Here is a 20,343-nt window from a genome sequence, read left to right as displayed (position 1 = left end):
CACTCTTTCCACACTTTCACTTTCTCTCCGAATCGTCGTGCACACGGGTCTGTGTGATGTGTGTATGGTGTGCAACAAATCTATACTGTACATTAAATGTGGGAGTTGAATTTCCCGTTGAGGGACAACTTGCAGTGTCATAAATTCAAAACCAGACATTGCTTACTTTTCTAAAGCTGCATGGAAAATGAACAATGGCATGTCGACCTGCATTTACAGTTTACACAAAACTATTTTCAACAATCCTTGTTCTGCATTTCATAGCATGTGTCCTGACTGCAGAGCTTCCACCTGTGTATGCTTTTATTTTTCTTTTTTTTGCCCAATCAGATTTAAACTTCTACAGCACGTGTTGCCATATAAATGTCGTCCCGGGGCCTTTAAACTTGGGATTGTTTGCCGACGCCAAATAGATGTAAAATCAGATTTCGGAATCAATAAACAGCACCAGCGAGCAGTCCCCCGGTGATGTTAGAATTTTTCCATCCTTTCCTTGGTTCATTGCTGCTTGAGTGGATTTTCCCTACCTAACATTACATGAAGCCAGTGGCTGAGAAAGATGATGAATATAATGGAAATTATGGTTAAAAAATTCCATTTCAAGGCCACTTGAAACACATTTTACTTAAGTGTGATTTATTAAAAATGGATCTATAGGAATTGTAACTGCGTCACGCAGAGAGTGTGCAATTTGTTTTTGCCTAATTGACTGCCTTTGAAAAGTAGTCACACAGTCGTGTCTAATGCCCAGATCAGACTACAGGATTTTAGCCCCGACATTGGGCCGACGAGCTATCGAAGCCAATTTACTAGATTGGGCCCGACATATTTTGTCGGGAATGCAAAACTTCTTATAGTGGGACAGAACCCAAGACAACCACCGCATCTTCTTCTTTGTTTTGCCCCCCACGCACGCACACAATACATTGGCACTGTTTGTTGTTGTCATCACTATGATAAGGTGTGTATCTGGTCGCGGTGTCTGGTGTCACATTTTATGGTTCCACCTTTGTTACAGTGTTTGATTTGACAACATAATGCGCAGTGATCATAAATGATGGGATGCATTGGTATCGGAATGCATGTCGTGTAGAATTGCCACTGTCTGGCCAAGATACTTTTAGTTAAGATATTGTGCCAGTACTTTGACATAGTGCAATACGTCAGTCCATCCATTTTCTTAGCTGCTGATCCTTATGAGGGTCGCGGGAGTGCTGGAGCCTATCCTAGCTCTCAACGGGGAGGAAGCGGGGTACACCCTGAACTGGTTGCCAACCAATCGCAAGGCAGATAGAGACAAAAAGCCACGCTCACAATCATACCTAGCGGCAATTTAGAGTGTCCAATTAATGTTGCATGTTTTTGGGATGTGGGGGAAAACCGGAGTGTCCGGAGAAAACCCACGCAGGCACGGGGAGAACATGCAAACTCCACACAGGCGGGGCCGGGATCGAACCCGAATCATCAGAACTTTGAGGCCAATGTTTTACCAGCTGACCCACCGTGCCGCCGAGTGCAATACGGAAAGACAAAATTTGTCTTGTAGTCTGAGCCGGCCAACAGCAAGTCTGCCAAGCCTCCGTCACTGACGCCGGCTTTGCGTGCCGTTTTGTACAATTTACTCTTTATTAACCACAGCTTAATAATTAGTTCAATAAGCTCACAACACAGTTGAATGTTGATATGAAAGGGAAAAAGAGGGTGACAAGAACTATTTGGCTCAACAGCAACTGTAGTTACTGGTTTTGAGGAGTAACTCCCCACTTAACATTTCAACCAGCCGCAATTTAAGATTCCATGTAGCTCTTTCCCCAACAAAATGTATTGGTCAATTGGTGTTGAGTGCCACTGGAAATAAATGGTATTTTGTCCACTATTTTTACATTTTCGGATGGCGCGATCTACCATTTGCGCATTTCAATTCCCGACAGGAAATATTTACTCTGTTCTCCCTTGCCTCGTGGATGTCACATTCCTGTAACCAAGTTAGATGGGGTGCATCTCCACTAGTTGTCTGGTTGGTTCTCACAAACTCTTGCTTTCATTGGCAGGTACCACTCGACAGCCCAGGGAGGGGGAAGTTCCTGGAGTGGATTACAACTTCATCAGTGTGGAAGAGTTCCGTAACCTGGAAGAATGTGGACTGCTGCTTGAGAGTGGAACCTATGATGGTATTTAGCAAACATGATACACACTACTACACATCTATTACCCCACTCCTTGAGCTGTCACGTTATCGTGGTGGAGGGGTTTGTCTGTCCCAATGATCCTAAAAGCTAAGTTGTCTGGGGCTTCACGCTCCTGGCAGGCTCACCCATGGCAAACGGGTCCTAGGTGAGGGACCATACAAAGCACAGCTCAAGAAACCCCTTTGATGATCAGGAACAGTGGATTTAGGTCTCCCTTGCGGGTTACCCTCTAAAGCTCTCAGTTTACCAGTCGATCTACGTTCCTACCCTCACCTATGGTCACGAGCTGTTGGTCTTGAACGAAAGAACAAAATCCAGGTTACAAGTGGCCGAAAAGATTTTCCTCCGCAGGGTGTCTCCGCTCACCCTCAGAGATAGGGTGAGAAGCTCGGTCATCCGAGAGGGGCTCAGTGTTGAGCCGCTGCTCCTCCCCATTGAGAGGACCCAATGAGGTGATCTTGGGATCATATTCGAATGCCTTCTGGTGAGGTGCTCCGGGCATGTCCCACCAGCAAGAGACCCCGTGGGTCACCCAGGACATGCTGGAGAGACAACATCTCTCGGTTGGCCTGGGAACGCCTAGGTATCCCCCCAGAAGAGCTGGATTTAGGTGATGGTCTAGGGCTGTTTGCTACTTCAGGACCTGGACCACTTACTGTGATAAGAAGAGCTATGTATTGCTGTCTACCAAAAAATCCTGAAGGAGTATGTTCAGATCATTACCTCAAGATGAATTGTAGTTTGGTTCTGCAGCATGACAATGATCCAAAACATACCAGCAAGTCCACCTCTGAATGGCTCAAGAAAAACAAAATGAAGACTTTGGGGTGGCCTAGTCCAAGTCCTAACCTGATTGAGATGCTGTGGCGTGACTTCTAAATGGCAGTTCATGCTAGAAAACCCTCCAATCCGACTGAATTATAATTCTACAAAGATGAGTAGGCGAAAATTCCTCCACAGCTTGTCAGAGATTCTTTGCAAGTTATCGGAAACACATGATTGCAGTGGTTGCTGACAAAGGTGGTCCATCCATTCATTAGGTTGAGGGGGCAATCTCTTTTTTCCATGTAGGTTTCCACCCCACTGTTTTGCTGCACTACAAAACCCTCAACAGTTTCGAAATATGTGGTTAGTGTTAGAGTTCAGGCTTTGTAGATTTATGAGGCGAAGTTGCATTTCTTTTATTAGATAGAAATAAGGCAGCATGCCAAAAGTGACAGAGTTGGTAGGGGGTGCTGTCCTGGCAACTACTAACTGCATAGAGGCAACAAAATGGATTTTCTCGATGATTTGTAGAAAAGTGCCGGTTAAAAAGAAAGTCAATTGTTGAGACTAGTATTGTTCATGAGATGTCCCCAAAAGCTCTCTGATCAAGGGCAGAGGAATGCAGGGTTGGAATAGGACTCTGTAGCCAGGCCATACATGCCAAACAGTGCAACAGCTCTGTGCCAAAACACAAAAAGCAAGCTTGGCTTCCCATGCCCGAGGCTCCAGCATTCAAAAACAGAGCCCGGGCATACTGGGCACGGCCTCAGAGAGCGGAGCGCCGTCTTCAATGATTAATGAGAGTCTGTGACTGTGGCTGGCAAGGAGATAAACGCAAATAGCAATTAATCGGGAAGTCCTATGATAAACTCCTTCAGAGAACGCAATTTTATTTGTGGTCGAACCACTGCCACTGGTTGACTTCTAATTATTCATCTAATCGGTCTTCTAAATTGTTTGTACGGGGGCTTTGCTCTCATGTTTTCAAATGCAAGGTTCCAAATTAAGATGTTGTATTCCCTTGTGGGTGATATTCTGTGCTGTAGACGGCAAGAGTTCCTAGCATGTTCCATGCATTTGGGTTTTCTAGCCATCTATTTAGCACACTATCCTGTTAGCTTGTTCAGCGGTCACAGGAAACTGGAGCCTGGATCCTGGCCTAGGTTCAGTAGAACTGATCACCTGTCAATCACATGACTCACCTGATACGTATGAATTTAGACTAACGTCCCCTTTGTTCAAACCAGCAAAATGCGACGAGGCAATTGTATTGCATTTCTGACAATTTAATCTCACACACATCAACACATCACAAACATGATAGAATAGCTAACACAAAATAGGCGTTCAACAACAGAGTAGTTGAGCCACAACGGCGAATAGTCACCAATGTTGAATGAGTGTTCCCAAACGAGCAAATGGTCATCCCTGCGGGTATTCCAAGTTAGCGAAAGTTCCAGGTGGTCCAAACACAAAAGGCGGCTGGCGTCCGTGTAGTTGGTGTTCCGAGCAGCGTAGTTTCCCAGACCAGCGGTAGGGTCATAAGAAGAAGCCTCGTTGTCCGTCTTTCTCATCCCTATATAGGTAATCCTTGAAACATTTCAGACTTCCGTGTCGCAAAGGACACAAAGAGTCCATGTCACACGGACCCAATACCATTAGAGGAAACCACCTCACAACATAAGGACTTAAAGTATGAAAGGAAACAGTGTCACAAAAGTCTGCATCATAACAATTTAAAAGCATAAAAGGAAAATAAAGAGAACAAAGAATAAAAATACACACACACATAACACAACTTATAGGCATCAAGAGTGGACAATAAGGACCAAAAGTTGCAGTATTTTCCCTGTATTTTTTGCGCTAATGCTTCATTTGCCATGTTCTCAAAGTTGGAAAGTGTTCAAACATGAGCCGAAATAGCGACAGCCATAAAGTCATGTTCAGTCAGTCATATTAAGTAGTCTTAACACAATCGGGATTTTTTTTTTTTGGGCCGATAAGCGAGTTTGAAAAAATTATAACCGATAACCGATTACCGATCTGAGCCCAAGACGGAACATTTAAATAGTTATCCATTGTGCCTCGATCACTCCCTGCATGTATGTAAGTATGACCCAAAAAAATAATAAAACATGCGTGTGTGTGTTAGATGCCCCTTCAGGCCTCATTTTACATTTAGAGTATGGCATTGGGCTCTTTTTAACGCGGCTAAATATTCCCTCCTATCTTTCTGTGTCCTCATCTGAGCAGGTCAGCCCCTCTCCAATGGTAGATTTGAGGAAGGATGAAAATGAGTTGAGCTCTTACTGCACTGTGCACACTCGCTCTGTGCAGTTATCTCTGCACTGCCTCGGGCGCCAACATGACAGCAAAGGATGATGGACTTAAAGGGGAGCGCTCATGCTTTCACAAATTCCCCTTTTAATCAACAATGCTCCCTTTCATTGTTCTTTTTGGAGTCAACAGGCTAACATTTACTTCAGTTGCACACTGGATTTGATACCTTGTAATGCATAACATTGGAAAGATAAAAATGCACAAATAAGGTAAAATGGCAGGTAACAGTTATTTCAAAGTGTTTTATACTGTATATCCATCCATCCATTTTCTTAGCCGCTTATCCTCACAAGGGTCACGGGGAGTGCTGGAGCCTATCCCGGCTGTCAACGGGCAGGAGGCAGGGTACACCCTGAACTGGTTGCCAGACAATCGCAGGGCACATGGAGACAAACACCAGTTGCACTCACAATCACACCTAGGGGCAAGTGAGAGTGTCCAAGCAATGTTGCATGTTTTCGGGATGTGGGAGGAAACCCGAGTGCTTGGAGAAATCCCATGCAGGTACGGGGATAACATGCAAACTCCACACAGGTGGGTGCGGGCTTGAACTCGGGACCTCAGAACTGTGAGGCCAACGCTTTCCTGCTGAGTCGTGCCGCTGTGTTTTATATAGTTTTTGGAAAGTAATGTGTACAAGCGGATACAAGCAGCCGAAATGAGTTTCCTCCGCAGGGTGTCTGGGCTCTCCCTTAGAGATAAGGTGAGAAGCTCGGTCATCCAGGAGAGGCTCAGTGTCGAGCCGCTACTCCTCCGCATTGAGAGGAGCCAGATGAGGTGGCTGGGGCATCTGATCCGGATTTGGTGTCCCTGGTGAGGTGTTCCAGGCATGTCCCACCGGAAAGAGACCCCGAGGACGACCCAGGACACGCTGGAGAGACTATGTCTCTCGGCTGGCTTGGGAACGCCTTGGGATCCCTCCGGAAGAGCTGCAAGAAGTGGCTGTGGCAAGGGAAGTCCGGGGATCCCTGCTGAAGCTACTTCCCCCGCGACCCGACCCGGAAAAGCGGGAGATAATGGATGGATGGATGGATGGATGGATGTGTACATCATATCCAAAGCAAAAAGTTTTGATTTGAAAATTTGTCACAGCAGAAACTTTTACTTTTTTGTCAAAAAGCAAAAGAGAAAAGTAAAAGTGATATGGTAAAAAAATGGAAAAAAAAAGGTAAGCGACGTGGTTTGGAGCACGCTAATCCGAAATGTGAGAATTTTGTGGATGTGATCTTTCCAGGTAACTACTACGGAACCCCTAAACCGCCCGCTGAGCCGAGCCCCGTCCAGCCAGACCTGGTTGACCAGGTCTTGTTTGATGAGGAATTTGACAATGAAGTCCAACGAAAGCGCACGACCTCGGTCAGCAAGATGGACAGGAAGGACAGCGCAGCCCCAGAAGAGGAGGACGAAGACGAGAGGCCTCCGATGGTCAATGGTCAAGCCGGTGAGGCGATCGCTGGCTTTTATTTCCCGTCGCTACAATAAAGAGCAAAACATTACACGTTCGATCAGTGCGCGACTTGGAGGACTTGTCGACGTATGAAAATGTGCCTCACAATCGGATAGAAATGCTCCACAACATGTTAGAGAGAGTGTCATTGGACAGCCAATGAAGGTAAATAGGTAATCGCTAGTCATTTACTGCCCTTATCTAGTTTGTTAATCTGGTGGAGAAGGATTGCAATACAGTGGGAGCTGCTGGCAGAAGCAGGGGATGGACGAGTGTGGAAAAGGTAATTGAGCATGTTTTAGATCGTCCCATTTTGTAAGATACACACCATCAATGTAGCCCTGAGCGGTAAGGAAGGGAATGAACGCAACGCAGCAAAAGGCAGAGAAGAGTCACATTGTCACATTAAAATCTTTCTTAGTCTCGGCTAAGGAATATACTGTAAATCATTGATCATTGCTGCGCTAATGTCCACGTAGATACTCCCGCTCCTTTTGTCGTACAAATGAGGCCAGCAAAATGCATTTGTCGGGTTTTATCTTTGCCATTCAATTGCGGAAGATTTGCAAACAGAGCGATCAATGACCTGATAGAGCACCACGGAGGAAAACCTGGAAATAGGAGCCACGCTCGCACATGATCCTATCGGAGTTGGGATGCGGTGCTCTGAAACGTGGGTCAGCGCTGCCATTGCCTGGGAGGCAGTTCCCAGTATATCGCTGCTGACATGTAAATTCTATGGCAATTGCTACACTCTTCCCTGTGTACTCTCTCTGCCTCCCCCTTCTTTCCCTCTTTCTCTCACTCTCTCTCTCACTCTCTTGCTCTCTACCATTTCCTCTTTTGGTGGGATGCAACCATCCGCCTAGTGTGCAGAGGAATAGCAACTTGAACGGCAGCAGGGCACGATGCAAGGAGCCCAAAGGAGATCCAATGGTTCCACATTCTCACCTCCCGTGTCCTTCTCTTTCTACCACCTCCCGTACCCCTATTCCCATCCACTTCCCCTCTCTGTCTCTGTGCCGGTGTCCCTGGCGGCATGTCGGGCTGCGGCAGACCACAAGGACAAGGCGGATTGGAGGAAGACTGTGCCCAGCTACAATCAGTCAGCTGGGGCCATGGACCTGCGAGCGTGGAGTGCCATGGCACAGGACGATAGTCAGGAGCCTCTGCCAAAGAACTGGGAAATGGCCTACACAGAGACTGGCATGGTCTATTTTATAGAGTGAGTAGCTTTGGTCCAATTGCTCTGCCATCGCATGAACTCCCGGCAGTTTCCCGACTCCTCTTTGCCCAATTCTTCTAAAACATAGTCCATGTAGTCACCCAGCTCACCTTTTAGTTCAATCACAATAAGCCAGTTAAGGTCTGGTCAAACTTGTCGAGATCATTCTGGTGAAGGCATACGCTGCCTCAGCAGTTATTTTACGTTCATTTGCCCTGTAGTGGATGTTTTGTTTTTTGGCTGCTGCTAAAAAAAGAGCAAGCCCCCATCATTTTCATTTGCTTTTTTTAATAGGGGCTCAAAGTACTCTCAGATTTTGGATTATACAACCAGCATTTTGAATGCACTGTATGATCTCAGCATGTATGCCTTTCTCTATTTTCAATAAGCCTTTAAATGTTTCAGCTTCCGAGGGGTTGACGAAATGGGTCTTGCCTTTTAATCGCTTAATCACCTCACAATCCTTGCAATGATCTTGGTAAAGCCTGAAGATGAATTTTGTCTTTGCGCAGCCATAACAGCAAAACCACAACCTGGCTGGACCCACGGCTCGCCAAGAAGGCCAAGGCTCCTGAGAAATGCGAAGAGGGAGGTGAGACATTATTTGGCAGGTAGCTTCAGGTTTCAGCTTGGCTCCAATCGAGTCACCCCCTTTAATTTTTTAAACGGAATGCTGGCCAAATGATGCAATATTGCCATTTTAGCAAGTATATTTTCTGAGTATTCGGACGGCGTAAACTTGAACAACTTCACACCATCCAGTCAGAAACCTACAGCCCCTTCCCTCCTGGTACTTTTTCTGACTTTTTGTATTTTCTAAACATTATTCCTCTCTCCTGTAACATGTATTACAGTGGTGCCTTGACTTCAGAATTTAATTGATTCTGTGACCAAGCTCCAAACTCCGTTTATTTATGTATCAAATCAATAGTCCTAATGGAAAAAAAAGTGCTGTGTATTGTATCACATAATGAGAGGGAATGAAACGAAATAAGCAGTTTTTTACCAGTGTAATTGTCACGAACCAACTGTGCACGGGCGGACCCTGATGCGGGACTCCAAGTCAAGGACATGATGTTTGGTTTTATTATGAACGAAAGTTGTGCACGACAACACAGACGAAGAAGGCAGGATCCAAAACACAAGAAACAATGTCCAATAACTATGAGTCAACTAAAGAGCATCACCAAAAGCGTGACTGGACATACATTTTCATACATAAACATACATACATTGTCTAATCACAGTCTCATATGGCACAGTTGTGACCGGCGACAGGTGTCAGAGATGAAACCGCTCTGAGCGGTGGCCAAGCTACGCCCCTCTTGTCCGTGGTCCAGCCTTGCTCATGACAGTACTTCTTCCCTGTACTGTTGGATTTGTGTATTGGATGTGTGCCTTTAAGGGGTGTGGCCTGGATCTCTTCTCTTGCGTGTGCACAATTCCGTCTTTTGGTCCATTATTTCTCACTTCCATTTTGACATATCTGAAGTCAGAGCTGCCAAATATGACTGAACGTTTCTATTTTGTTACAGAAATCATCGAACGTTGACTCCTTACGGGCGTAACAGACTTTTTCAAATATTGGGGGGGAAAAAAAATCAGCGTCCGACCTTACCTGTGCATCCACATTGTACAGCTGCTTGCTTTTATTACGATTATTATATTTATTTTATTTTTTATTTTTATCTGATTATGGTATATTTATTATTATTTATTAATTCCATTTATTTTATTATTTATTATCCCCGGCTGCCTAGCCGCAGAGGCGAAAGTTCTCTTTACTTCGACATGTTGTAAGTCACTGATCATCGCCTCCGTGGTAGGAAATAAGCTACGCTTCATATCGTGCTTCTTACAAAAGTGTCACAAATGGTTGACCAGAAGTGGATAATAAGTCAAGGATAAGATATTGTTACAAGCAGTTCCAAAACATCAAAATAGGTGATTTGGTTAAACAATGGATTTGTCACATAGGTCTGGCTGGAACTGCATTTTACTTGTATCATGCCAATTCATATAAAATATAAAATGCCCTCACAGGACGCTGTGTCTGAACCGAAAAATTAATTAGTACATCACTGCACTCATCACTTCAGAAGGCAGGCAGGTTGAAAGTGTATTTTTACTTTTGTTATTATTAAATATTTGTTGTACTGGCGGTACGGCGGCTCAGCTGGTAAAGCGTTGGCCTCACAGTTCTGAGGACCTGGGTTCAATCCCGGCCCCGGCTGTGTGGGTTTTTTTCCGGGCACTCCTCACACATTCCAAAAACATCCAACATTAATTGGACACTCTCAATTGCCCCTAGGTGTGATTGTGAGTGCGACTGTATCCTGTCTCTATGTGCCCTGCCTCCTGGCCGATGACAGCTCGGATAGGCTCCCAGCGACCCTCGTGAGGATCAGCGGCAAAGAAAATGAATGGATGGATTTAATGTACTATGTAAGAAAACCTTGATCGTTCCCACAATGGGGAAATTTGCATCGTTTCGGCAGCAGTTGTGGGTTGAGGAAAAAAAGATATGTAATATTAATTGCATGAGAAGATGTAATTTCATGCCATTGTTAAACAACTTTCCCTATTGACGAGTTGCCAACACTGCATATGACCAACGAGCACGCGTGTTCACGTAGATGTACATGTAGAGCACACTCATCAGCGTGCCATTTTGCACAAGGCAATTCTGTCTTGCATTTGTTTGCAACACAGAAGCAGAAACTTGAGATGAGGCTCACGTACACACCTCCTGAAACAAAAGCTATTATTTTTCGAGCTGTAACAACTCAGCATTGCTCTCTCCTACCACTCCTCGCCTCATTTGTCTTTTGAGAACACAGCACATCAAATGAGCAATTTATCCTCAAGGTGAACATATTGTTGATTTTCAAATCACCCTTTCGTCCACAATCCTCCATTTTGATTTCCTCTCGTTTTCCTTCCCCTAGAGTTGCCCTACGGTTGGGAGAGGATTGAGGACCCCCAGTATGGCACCTACTATGTAGAGTGAGTAAACATCTCTTGTTTGAGTGACACAGGCGCCCAGAGGGGGGAGTTGAAGATACGGTGTAGCTACTAAAACAGTTGCGTCAATCATATTTCACACCAGATGGGTTTCAGTAGAAGCATTCTCCAGTTTCCCACAGCGCCTCAAATCAGCAAATGCAACAAAGTGTTGGGGCCCGGCGTGGGAAACAACGGGGAGATTCCTTTCTGATCAAGAGTACAAATAGAGCTCAATGTTTCATTTTGCTCCCATTACTGCGGACAAAGAGGCGTAGGGAGAAGGGGGAGGATCGCTGGCTCTGTTTATACAAGAAGGTCAACGAGAGGCTGCATCTCCGATGTCTCTGCATCATTGTCTGGCCAAGTATGTGACGTCTCGTGATTTTCCCAACATGAGTTGCAGTGATGCCGTGTAGCAAAAGTGCGGACCCTCACTCGGAGGGTGGCATTATGTAAGTCACGCACGGCAAAAGTGTGCAGCGCCTTTTATTTGTTGACACACAGAGGCTCCGTCATGTTCTCAGCGAGTGGCTGCTTTAATGTAGTTTCAAAATTGAAAAACTCCAATACTCAGATGATAATGTTTCCTTGTAGTTTTTTTTTTTTTTTTACACGAGACAGTTTAGTTAGATGTGGATTCTTGCGGTGATTCAACTGAAATTGGCAGAAGAAGCAAAAACACTCCCCTCAAACGAGATTGTAACACTGAGGCCAATTCCTTTATTTATGCTCACATCACGAGATAAATATGAGACAAGAGCTCAAGCTTTCATCTGATGCACAATTTAGGAGACGGGAAATAAACACCAAATGTTAAGCTGAACAAATTTATTAGAACTGGAAAACTTCAAATACCAAGATTAGCGTGAATAGGACTTTACAGTGGAAGCTCGGGTTGAGAAGTAGTTAGTTTCCGAACATATCGACATCCGCACAAAATTTTCAGACAACACCTGACTTATTTATTTTTGCATATCTTGGGAAAGTTTTATTTTTTCCATTGAATTGGGATAACTGGTATAATGTAATTTTTCCGGGCGGCACGGTGGATCAGGTGGCCTCTCAGTTCTGAGGTCCCAGGTTCGATCTCGGAGTTTGCTATTGTTACTTGGGAATGTTCAAATTGAGTTTTTTTACACACGCAAAAAATGACTTGCTGACCAACTTGTTCAACAGAATATGAGCAGATGAGAAGATGACTGAGGAATGGAGGAAAAGTGTGCCGTGCCAATTTTTAAGAACGAATGCGCTGTGCAGACCTTTGGGAACTATAGAGGAATAAAGTTGACCCACACAATCAAGTTATGGGAAAGAGTAGACACAGTACTTAGAGAGGAAGTGTGGTACTGCATTCGTAAGACAAGTGTGGGAGAGAAGTATGTTTGAATAGGACAGGACATGTATGATGGCAGCAGAACAGTGGTGAGGTGTCCAGTAGGTGTGACAGAAGAATTTAAGGTGGAGGTGGGACTGCATCAGGGATCAGCTCTGAGCCCCTTCCTGTTTGCTGTGGTAATGGATAGGCTGACACATGAGGTTAGACTGGAATCCCCTTGGACTATGATATTCCCAGATGATATTGTGATATGCAGTGAAAGCAGGGAGCGGGTGGTGGAACAATTACAAAGATGGAGGCATGCACTCGAAAGGAATGAAATGAAGAATAGCCGAAGTAAAACAGAACATATGTGCGTGAAGGAGAGGTGCGTAGGAGGAAGTATGAAGCTCTAGGGAGAAGAGACAGCGAGGGTGGACGACTTAAAATACCCGTGGTCAACAATAGAGAGCAATGGTGAATGTGGTAAGGAAGTGAACAAACACGTTCAAGCGGGGTGGAACAGTCGATGGAAGGTGTCTGGTGTTCTATGTGACAGAAGAGTCGGATGAAGGGTAAAGTTTATAAAAGAGTGGTGGGGCTGGCCATGACGTACGGATTAGAGACGGTGGCACTGAAGAGACAACAGGAAGCAGAACTTGAGGTACCAGAAATTAAGATACTGAGGTACTCGCTTGGTGTGAACGGGTTGGATAGGCTTAGAAATGAGCTCATTAGAGGGACAGCCAAAGTTGAATGTTTTGGAAACGAGGTCCGAGATAGCTGATTTTGATGGTTTGGACATGTCCAGAGGAACGAGAGTAAGTACAGTGATCCTCTGTTATTCACAGGGGTTACGTTCCTTACACCTCCTTACAACTCCATAAACAAAAGTCACGTGATTTTATGATGTAGGTCCACGAGCGCTATACAACAACAACTAAAGAATGCCTCAATAGGGACAAATGGGATGAAACAGATTGCAATCTAGCAAAGTAAACGTCTATGTAATAATTAGTTCTCTGATTGAGTTTTCTGTATGACCATTCTTGCAGCCACATCAATCAGAAAACTCAGTTTGAGAATCCAGTGCTTGAAGCAAAGAGGAAGGTAAGCGTCGAGACGCCCTCCGCAGCGTCCTCCAAAATGGCCACAGCCTCAGGTGAGCCCTCTGAAACACACTGCAGACATTTTGTTGTTTGAAATGTGCAAATGAATGACGTGTTCCCCGCATTTCTATACTGTAGCATGTCCACATCCCGTCCCTCCTGCTGCGATGTTTTACGAGTTGACAGGCTGCTTATAAACAGCTACGCTTTGACGCAATGGTAATCAATTTGCATAATCAAGCTGAGTCGCACTGGGCGATAAAACTCATTTTGGCAGGCAGATATGAAATTCCGAGGGCTCTGAAGGCCCCCCCCCCCCCATAATTCAGAGTGACAGCAGTTAAAAGTAACATCATTTTTACAAAGTGCTTTTACATTCTTTTCATCGTTCACTCCCTTAAGTGATCGGCGATGTGTGTTTCTTATCTGTGCAATTGAGGATATTTACGATTTCCTGCGCACACAAAACACAAGGGCATCGGTATTCAAGCGGCCGCGGTATTTCCGACTTATCACAGCCGAGGATCGCCGTAGTCTGCGGATGAAGCGGCCTTTATTTGTGCACTCAACACACCATCTCCACCTTTAGCCCCTTGTTAGTGAGAATGAATAATGACCGGTGGGCTTGTGTATGTGTGAAGTGGCTTCCGAACAGTGTTCTGACAGGACGGCCAATCTGACCTACCAGACAAAACAGAGAGAGCGAGAGAAGAGCCCACGCTGCACTCCATCATAATTATAGTGCTGACAATCCTGTCTGACATTTTGTATAATTAGTTCACCCCTGAGACGTCAGACTCTCCCTCAGGGGCTCACAGCTTAATTACCACCGTGTAAACATGATTTGGGATGTACCACGGACACGTTATGTTTTATTTGTGGACACTTTGTTGAAACTAATGAATGATTTTAGTGAACGTACTGACTCCAACCAAAGTCTTAAAATGATTCGTTCCTTTCTTAGTTCGGTTGAGCTTGTTCAGACGCGAGCATGACGTCCAGGAGTAGAAACTGCAGCGTGCTGTTCCTCGCTCATTCGTCTTCATCAAATGATAGGGACCGGTCTTTCATTCGCAGTGAACGATTCCGCCCTGAGCCATTCGTTCTCTGTAAGTGACCGACATGTGTCACTCAGTGAACGATTCTGCCCTGGATGATTCCAACCAATATTTGGTAAAAACTCCACAGGATAAAGAAAGAGGAGAATCTGTAATAAATGGCTTTTTACTATGTTCCGTGAACGCACCCTCCCTCGGTAAGTGAAGGTGTCACAGAGTGAATGTGAATCTCGGGCCAAATTATGAATTTCAAAACATATGGGCTGAATAATTTGTTGGGAAAATCTTTTGAATGAATGGATTTTGATGATTCAGTACAGTCAAAGGAGCTTCCCTTATTATTATTTCCAGCCTTTCTACTCGTGAATATTTCATTCTTCCATGCCTTGTTGCATGAACTGATGAAGCCTGCTCAGATGAGAGGTAAAACATCTTCTGAGACAACCAAAACAGTCCAGTTGGTATGGGGTCAATGCTCCGGGAACATAGCCATCATGGTCATCTTGGAAACTACCTTCGTTTCCTTCTTCTGCAATTCTGGGTCAAGCAGTTCCTGTTTTTTTTTTTCAAGTGCTGTAATTCTACTGTTGGTGTTTTGGGAACAAATTGTTTTCACGGGTATCTATCAGTTTATCATTTTTTGAGGTTTTAATCCAAGTATATTGTCACACAACACACAACTCATTTGAGTTTTTACTACATTGTTTTCACGTAATTGTTTAACTTCCGTCCTTCATTCAGAGGTGTTCATTCAGTCTTACTCAGTCTCTTTCTCACACAGGCGTGCAGATGCATGCATGCCCTTTATGCCGGAACAGTTTTACTGTGTAACACAGCAGAGTTTTTGAGCTTCCTCTGCGATTTCTTCAGATTTTAATTGACTTTTTTTTTTTTTTTTTTTTTTGAGGATCAGAGTCGATCAGTCAAACAGAACAGAATTTCCAGAGGGGTGCGAGAGGAGACAGAGACAAAGTGCTCACTGTAAACAGAATGAGAAAAGTAAATCATTCCATATCTACGACAACGAAACATTAGATATGGATGTTGTGTGAGACTGTAGCGCCATACCCTGTGAAGGGAAAAACAGGACAAGGACAGGAGAATAAGCATGCAAGACAAGGATCGTGAACCCGTCTAAACAACTTGAATGTGCTCAGAATGACTAAGTGAATTATAGAAGTCGACAGAACAACAATGTAAGTGTGTGTGTGGGGGGGGGAGACACACATAAACACTTGCTGTATACATTAGTTATTTGTTGCAATAAGTGAGTAGTCCAACACCCAGTGAAAGAATCCCAGGAGTCCGCTAAGCATGCAAAAAGACTGACAGAATTGTCCTATAGTTCCTGTGTCTGCAACACGGAGGTGAAGGACCTCACCCAATCAATCGATGACAAAAACGGGGACCAAGGGTCCACTCGAGAGCAACCTTGTGGACAGGATATGTTCCATATCAAGGTACCCTGGGTGGTTCACCCCCCACCCCCCAGGTGCCTTGACAAGTTGCCACCAGGCCGCAGCACCCAATGGCACCCCCCTATTCACTCCTTCCACCACTGACCCCCACCCCCACCCCGAGGGGAACATGAAGCAACCCACATCCTGCAGGGTCCGCGATCCAGCCAGTCCCAGCCCTGCCCGAGGATGGGAGAATGTCCCTTATTTGTTGGAAATGGGGGGCGGTTAGGTGCACCCGACAAGAGAAAGATGAGGGCAGGAACCCGGGAAGCAGCCACAGGATATGAGAGGGGAGCCCCCACGTCATCTAGCCCTGGGGGGCCAGGAGCACTGCCATGTACCCCACTGTTACTATGACTGCCAGGTCTTCAACTACCCCATGAATCAGTGTGTGTGTGTGTCCCCTCCCCACCCCTCTGATTGGTGTGGTGCATTTAAAATCTGGATTGTACCCTGAAAATTGACGAGTGTGTGGATTACTTGCTGCAAGTAAGACACTGTCAAATTTGAGTGCACCATATAGATCTTTTTTTTCTTTCAACTTTCTTCACATCACACAAACTCTGACACCCCCTCAGAAGCACATGCGACCCGTGTACATCTGATATAAGATTTTACAATCTTGAAGCAGCTTGCAAAAGGCAAATCTTTCTCTCTTCCCTTTACATTTTCCGTAAATGACATTTCCTCTACCTTTATCCGTGCAACAGAAGAGCCTGATCACGGAGCGCGACGCTTCACACGAGACCCGTCTCAGCTCCAAGGCTCCATCTATCAGACTGCACTTCGAAAAAGCCCCCAGGGGTTCGGCTTCACCATTATCGGTGGAGACCGTCCAGACGAGTTTCTTCAGGTCAAAAATGTCCTCCCTGATGGGCCTGCTGCACATGACAAGAAAATTGCCTCTGGTAAGGGTCCCTGTACAACACTTCAGTATCTCAAGGGACAAGTCAAAGAGACTAGAGGGTAGGTGAAAAAAGGGACGAGACTCTTCAATGTGCTAACTTCCAAAGTAGTTGTCTTGATAATCTCCGGGATTACTTTTCTTCACATGAGCGCAAGATATTTCAAATTTGGGATTTGTCCCATCTGATACAAAAATAATGGAGGAAACACAGACAAGTAGATACGGTAAAGGCTCGTTGTCTGACAGATTTCACCAGACTTGAATAAAATGTTCGAAGGTTATTTCTCTTCTGAGCAAAAATCCAGTCTGTTTTGGATTATGTACAGCCAAGATAAAATAATTGAGGCACCTAAAGTCCAAGTACATGGTTCTAAACATCACTGTAATGGCTAAAACTGAAATGTAGTCTTCCTCAACCTTTCAGGGATTATAACCAATCACTGAAAAAAAAAGAACTATATATTCAAAAGCTGCTACTACCTGTACTGTCATGCCTATCTCCCAGATACAATGATAACTTGGTTGCCAAACATTTATTTTTAAAAGCCTAATGCTGTAAATCCATCTGATTTTGTCTGAAGGAAGATGCTTTTAGCACAGTTAAATTATTACATCACGACATCTTTTTTTATAATGGTCCACAAATGGTACCTACTCGAATTTGTCATTTTCATAGACATTCGCTATGCCACTGTGAAACTCATCTTGGCGTCAGCATTTGCATTCATAATGCAGCTTTATATACCCTGAGTACCCGGGCTGGACTCTGACGTCTTCCAAGCCGCTATTAGCGTGTCCTTTTCCACCGTGGCAGATAGTCCAGTTACTCCCTAGCCACTTTGGTTGGTTGGATTCTATTCACGTTTGTAGTGCATGCAGATTCTGCTGCCTGACTGCAATCCCTCACCCACTCTGCCTGGCGCCTGGCCCTCCCTTACCTCCCTGAGTCCCCACACATGCACACCTCCCCCTCATACAGCAAGTGCTTTTTTTTTTTTTTTGGTTCCTTTAGTTGTTTTTTTGGGGGGGTTAAACTCATCTTTTTGTTGTTGTATAATTTGCATCTTTGCGAATTAACCAAAGTTACAGTCGTGTGAAAAAGTGTTTGCTCCCTTCCCGTCCATCCAGCCATTTTCTGAGCCGCTTATCCTCACGGGAGGGATGGAGCCAATCCCAGCTATTATCGGGCAGGAGGCAGGGTATACCCTGTACTGGTTGCCAGTCAATCGAAGGGCAGCTAGAGACAGACAACAGTCGCACTCACAATCACACCTACGTGCAAGTTAAATTCTCCAATTAATGCATATTTTGGGGCTATGGAGGAAGAGTTCTGCGGGGGGGAAAAAAAACATGCAGGCACGGGGAAAACATGCAAACTCAACACCGGCGGGTTCTGGATTTGAACCCCGGTCCTCAGAACTGTGAGACCAACGCTCTATGGCTGCTCCACCTATATTTTTTTTCTTGGTAACCAATCAAGCCTTTCCTTGGCAGTATGATTTGGATCATTATCCTGATGAAATGTCTGCCCTCGTTTTATTTTTACCAATCTTCATAGATGTCATGTGTAGATTTGCCCATTTAAACATCCTTATGTAATGTGAAGTTTACCAGTCGCATTTGCTGAAAAGCAACCCCACACTGTCATGTTCCCACCTCCGAACTTCACTTTTGGTAAGGTGTTTTTTTTAGGGTGATGCCCATTTCCCATTTCTTCAAAAGAGTTCAATTTTCTCTCAATAGACCGACTGTATTTAACTGGTTTGTTGAAATGTTGCTCAGCAAACGTTAAACGAGCCTTGATGTGCTTTATTTCCCGCAATGGGGTCTTGCGTGTTGAGTGCGCATACAGTGCCATTGCTCAGTGTTATCATTGTGACAAGAATACCTGGTAATTCCAGGCCTTTTTGTGAGCTCTTCACAGGTGGTCCTTGGCTCTTTAGACAGCTCTGCTGATTATTCTTTGCACTCCTCTGTCTCTTTCGAGGAGCACCTGAATGAGTCAAATTTATGGTGGTATGATTGGCTTTCCTCTTACATATTCAATTCAATTCATATCAACCATGCTCACTGGAACGTTCAGAAGCTCAGATATCTGCCTGTGACCGTTGCTGTTCTTATGTTTTCCAACAATTAATTTGCGATGGCGGACAACAAGTTAACAGTTCTGAGGACAGGGGCACAAATCTGGGTGTGGAGTTTGCATGTTCTCCCCGTGCCTTCATGGGTTTTCTTTGGGTACTTTGGGTACTCTGGTCTCCTCCCACATGCCAAAACATGCATTGTAGGTTGAGAGAGTACGAATGGTTATTTATTCGATTCAAGGTGTACCCCGCCTCTCTCCCGAAGATAGCCTGGATTGGCTTCATGCCCGTGACTCAAATGAGGATAAGCGGTATAGACAATAGATCAATGACCACCATGAGATGTCTTGATCTTGGGAATGAGATCTTTGTATGGGCTATCATTTACGACTAAACCATCAGAAATGCATTTACATTGACAAGCGGCTGGATTGCTGTTTGATTATTGATCAATTTTAGGTGTCTTTGCTTTTCGTGCCTTTTTGCGCCTCCCATACTTCGCGTTCAATACTTTTTCCCTGTGTCATTTCACTGTCTTACACACCACTTAATTTCTGATCATATTTGTTTTCCATTCTTTGTCTGGATGGATGACTTAGGTTGTTCCCAAGATCTGGTGAAAACGTAATTTCAGTAGCACTTGTGGAAATAGATTTAATGACAAAAATGTTGAGATTTTAAATATTTCAGCAGCTGGATGTGATTGTGATTTTCTCTAACTATTCCATTAAAAACAGTGAAACCTCATTATTTGCTTTTTCAGGTGACGTGATTGTTGATATCAATAGGACATGTGTTCTCGGGAAGACACATGCTGATGTGGTGCAGATGTTCCAATCCATCCCCATCAACCAGTATGTGGATATGGTCCTGTGCCGCGGTTACCCGCTACCTGAGGACTCTGGCAGTGGTGAGGAGGCATCCAAGGACATGTGCTCTTCTTCCGCCTCTTCCACGCCTCAGGACCCCCAACATAAGGTCCAGCAAGGAGGAACGCTCCCTCGGCAGACTGCTGGAGTACCACCGATGACTAACGGAGGGCGCCACCACCAGCACCATTCGCACCATCACCACCACCATTCGCACCATCACCACCTGACTCAGGCCCACAACCAGGAGGGCCCAGATGCCACCTTGCTTCAGCCTGAACTCATCAGCGTGCCTTTATTGAAAGGCCCTGGAGGTTTTGGCTTTGCCATTGCGGACTGCCCACTGGGCCAAAAAGTTAAGATGATTTTGGATGCTCAGTGGTGCCGAGGTTTGCTGAAGGGTGATGTCATCAAAGAGATCAACAGACAGAATGTGCAGACATTGAGTCACTCACAGGTGGTGGACATCCTCAAAGACTTGCCTGTAGGCAGTGAGGTCAATGTGCTGGTACTTCGGGGAGGTGAGTTAGCACTCTGGCATTTTCATGTTAAAAAAAAAAAAAAATGGT

General features: G+C 44.9%; 1 protein-coding gene across 1 annotated transcript in view; it reads left to right on the top strand.

Annotated features, from left to right (window-relative positions):
- The window catches only part of LOC133512494 (membrane-associated guanylate kinase, WW and PDZ domain-containing protein 3-like), a 124,875-nt gene that overhangs the window by 85,241 nt on the left and 19,291 nt on the right, over nt 1–20,343 (top strand). The window contains exons 3-10 of the mRNA XM_061842204.1: nt 2,052–2,171; nt 6,529–6,735; nt 7,798–7,966; nt 8,479–8,558; nt 10,915–10,972; nt 13,343–13,449; nt 16,625–16,822; nt 19,669–20,295. Of these exons, the coding sequence (XP_061698188.1) occupies nt 2,052–2,171; nt 6,529–6,735; nt 7,798–7,966; nt 8,479–8,558; nt 10,915–10,972; nt 13,343–13,449; nt 16,625–16,822; nt 19,669–20,295 (1,566 nt within the window). The remainder of the gene's footprint in view (nt 1–2,051; nt 2,172–6,528; nt 6,736–7,797; nt 7,967–8,478; nt 8,559–10,914; nt 10,973–13,342; nt 13,450–16,624; nt 16,823–19,668; nt 20,296–20,343) is intronic.

This window comes from Syngnathoides biaculeatus, chromosome 2, assembly GCF_019802595.1.
Source record: "Syngnathoides biaculeatus isolate LvHL_M chromosome 2, ASM1980259v1, whole genome shotgun sequence".
Taxonomy (NCBI): Eukaryota; Metazoa; Chordata; class Actinopteri; order Syngnathiformes; family Syngnathidae; genus Syngnathoides; species Syngnathoides biaculeatus.
Note: the sequence above shows the minus strand (reverse complement) of the source record. Positions and strands in the feature narration are given on the sequence as shown.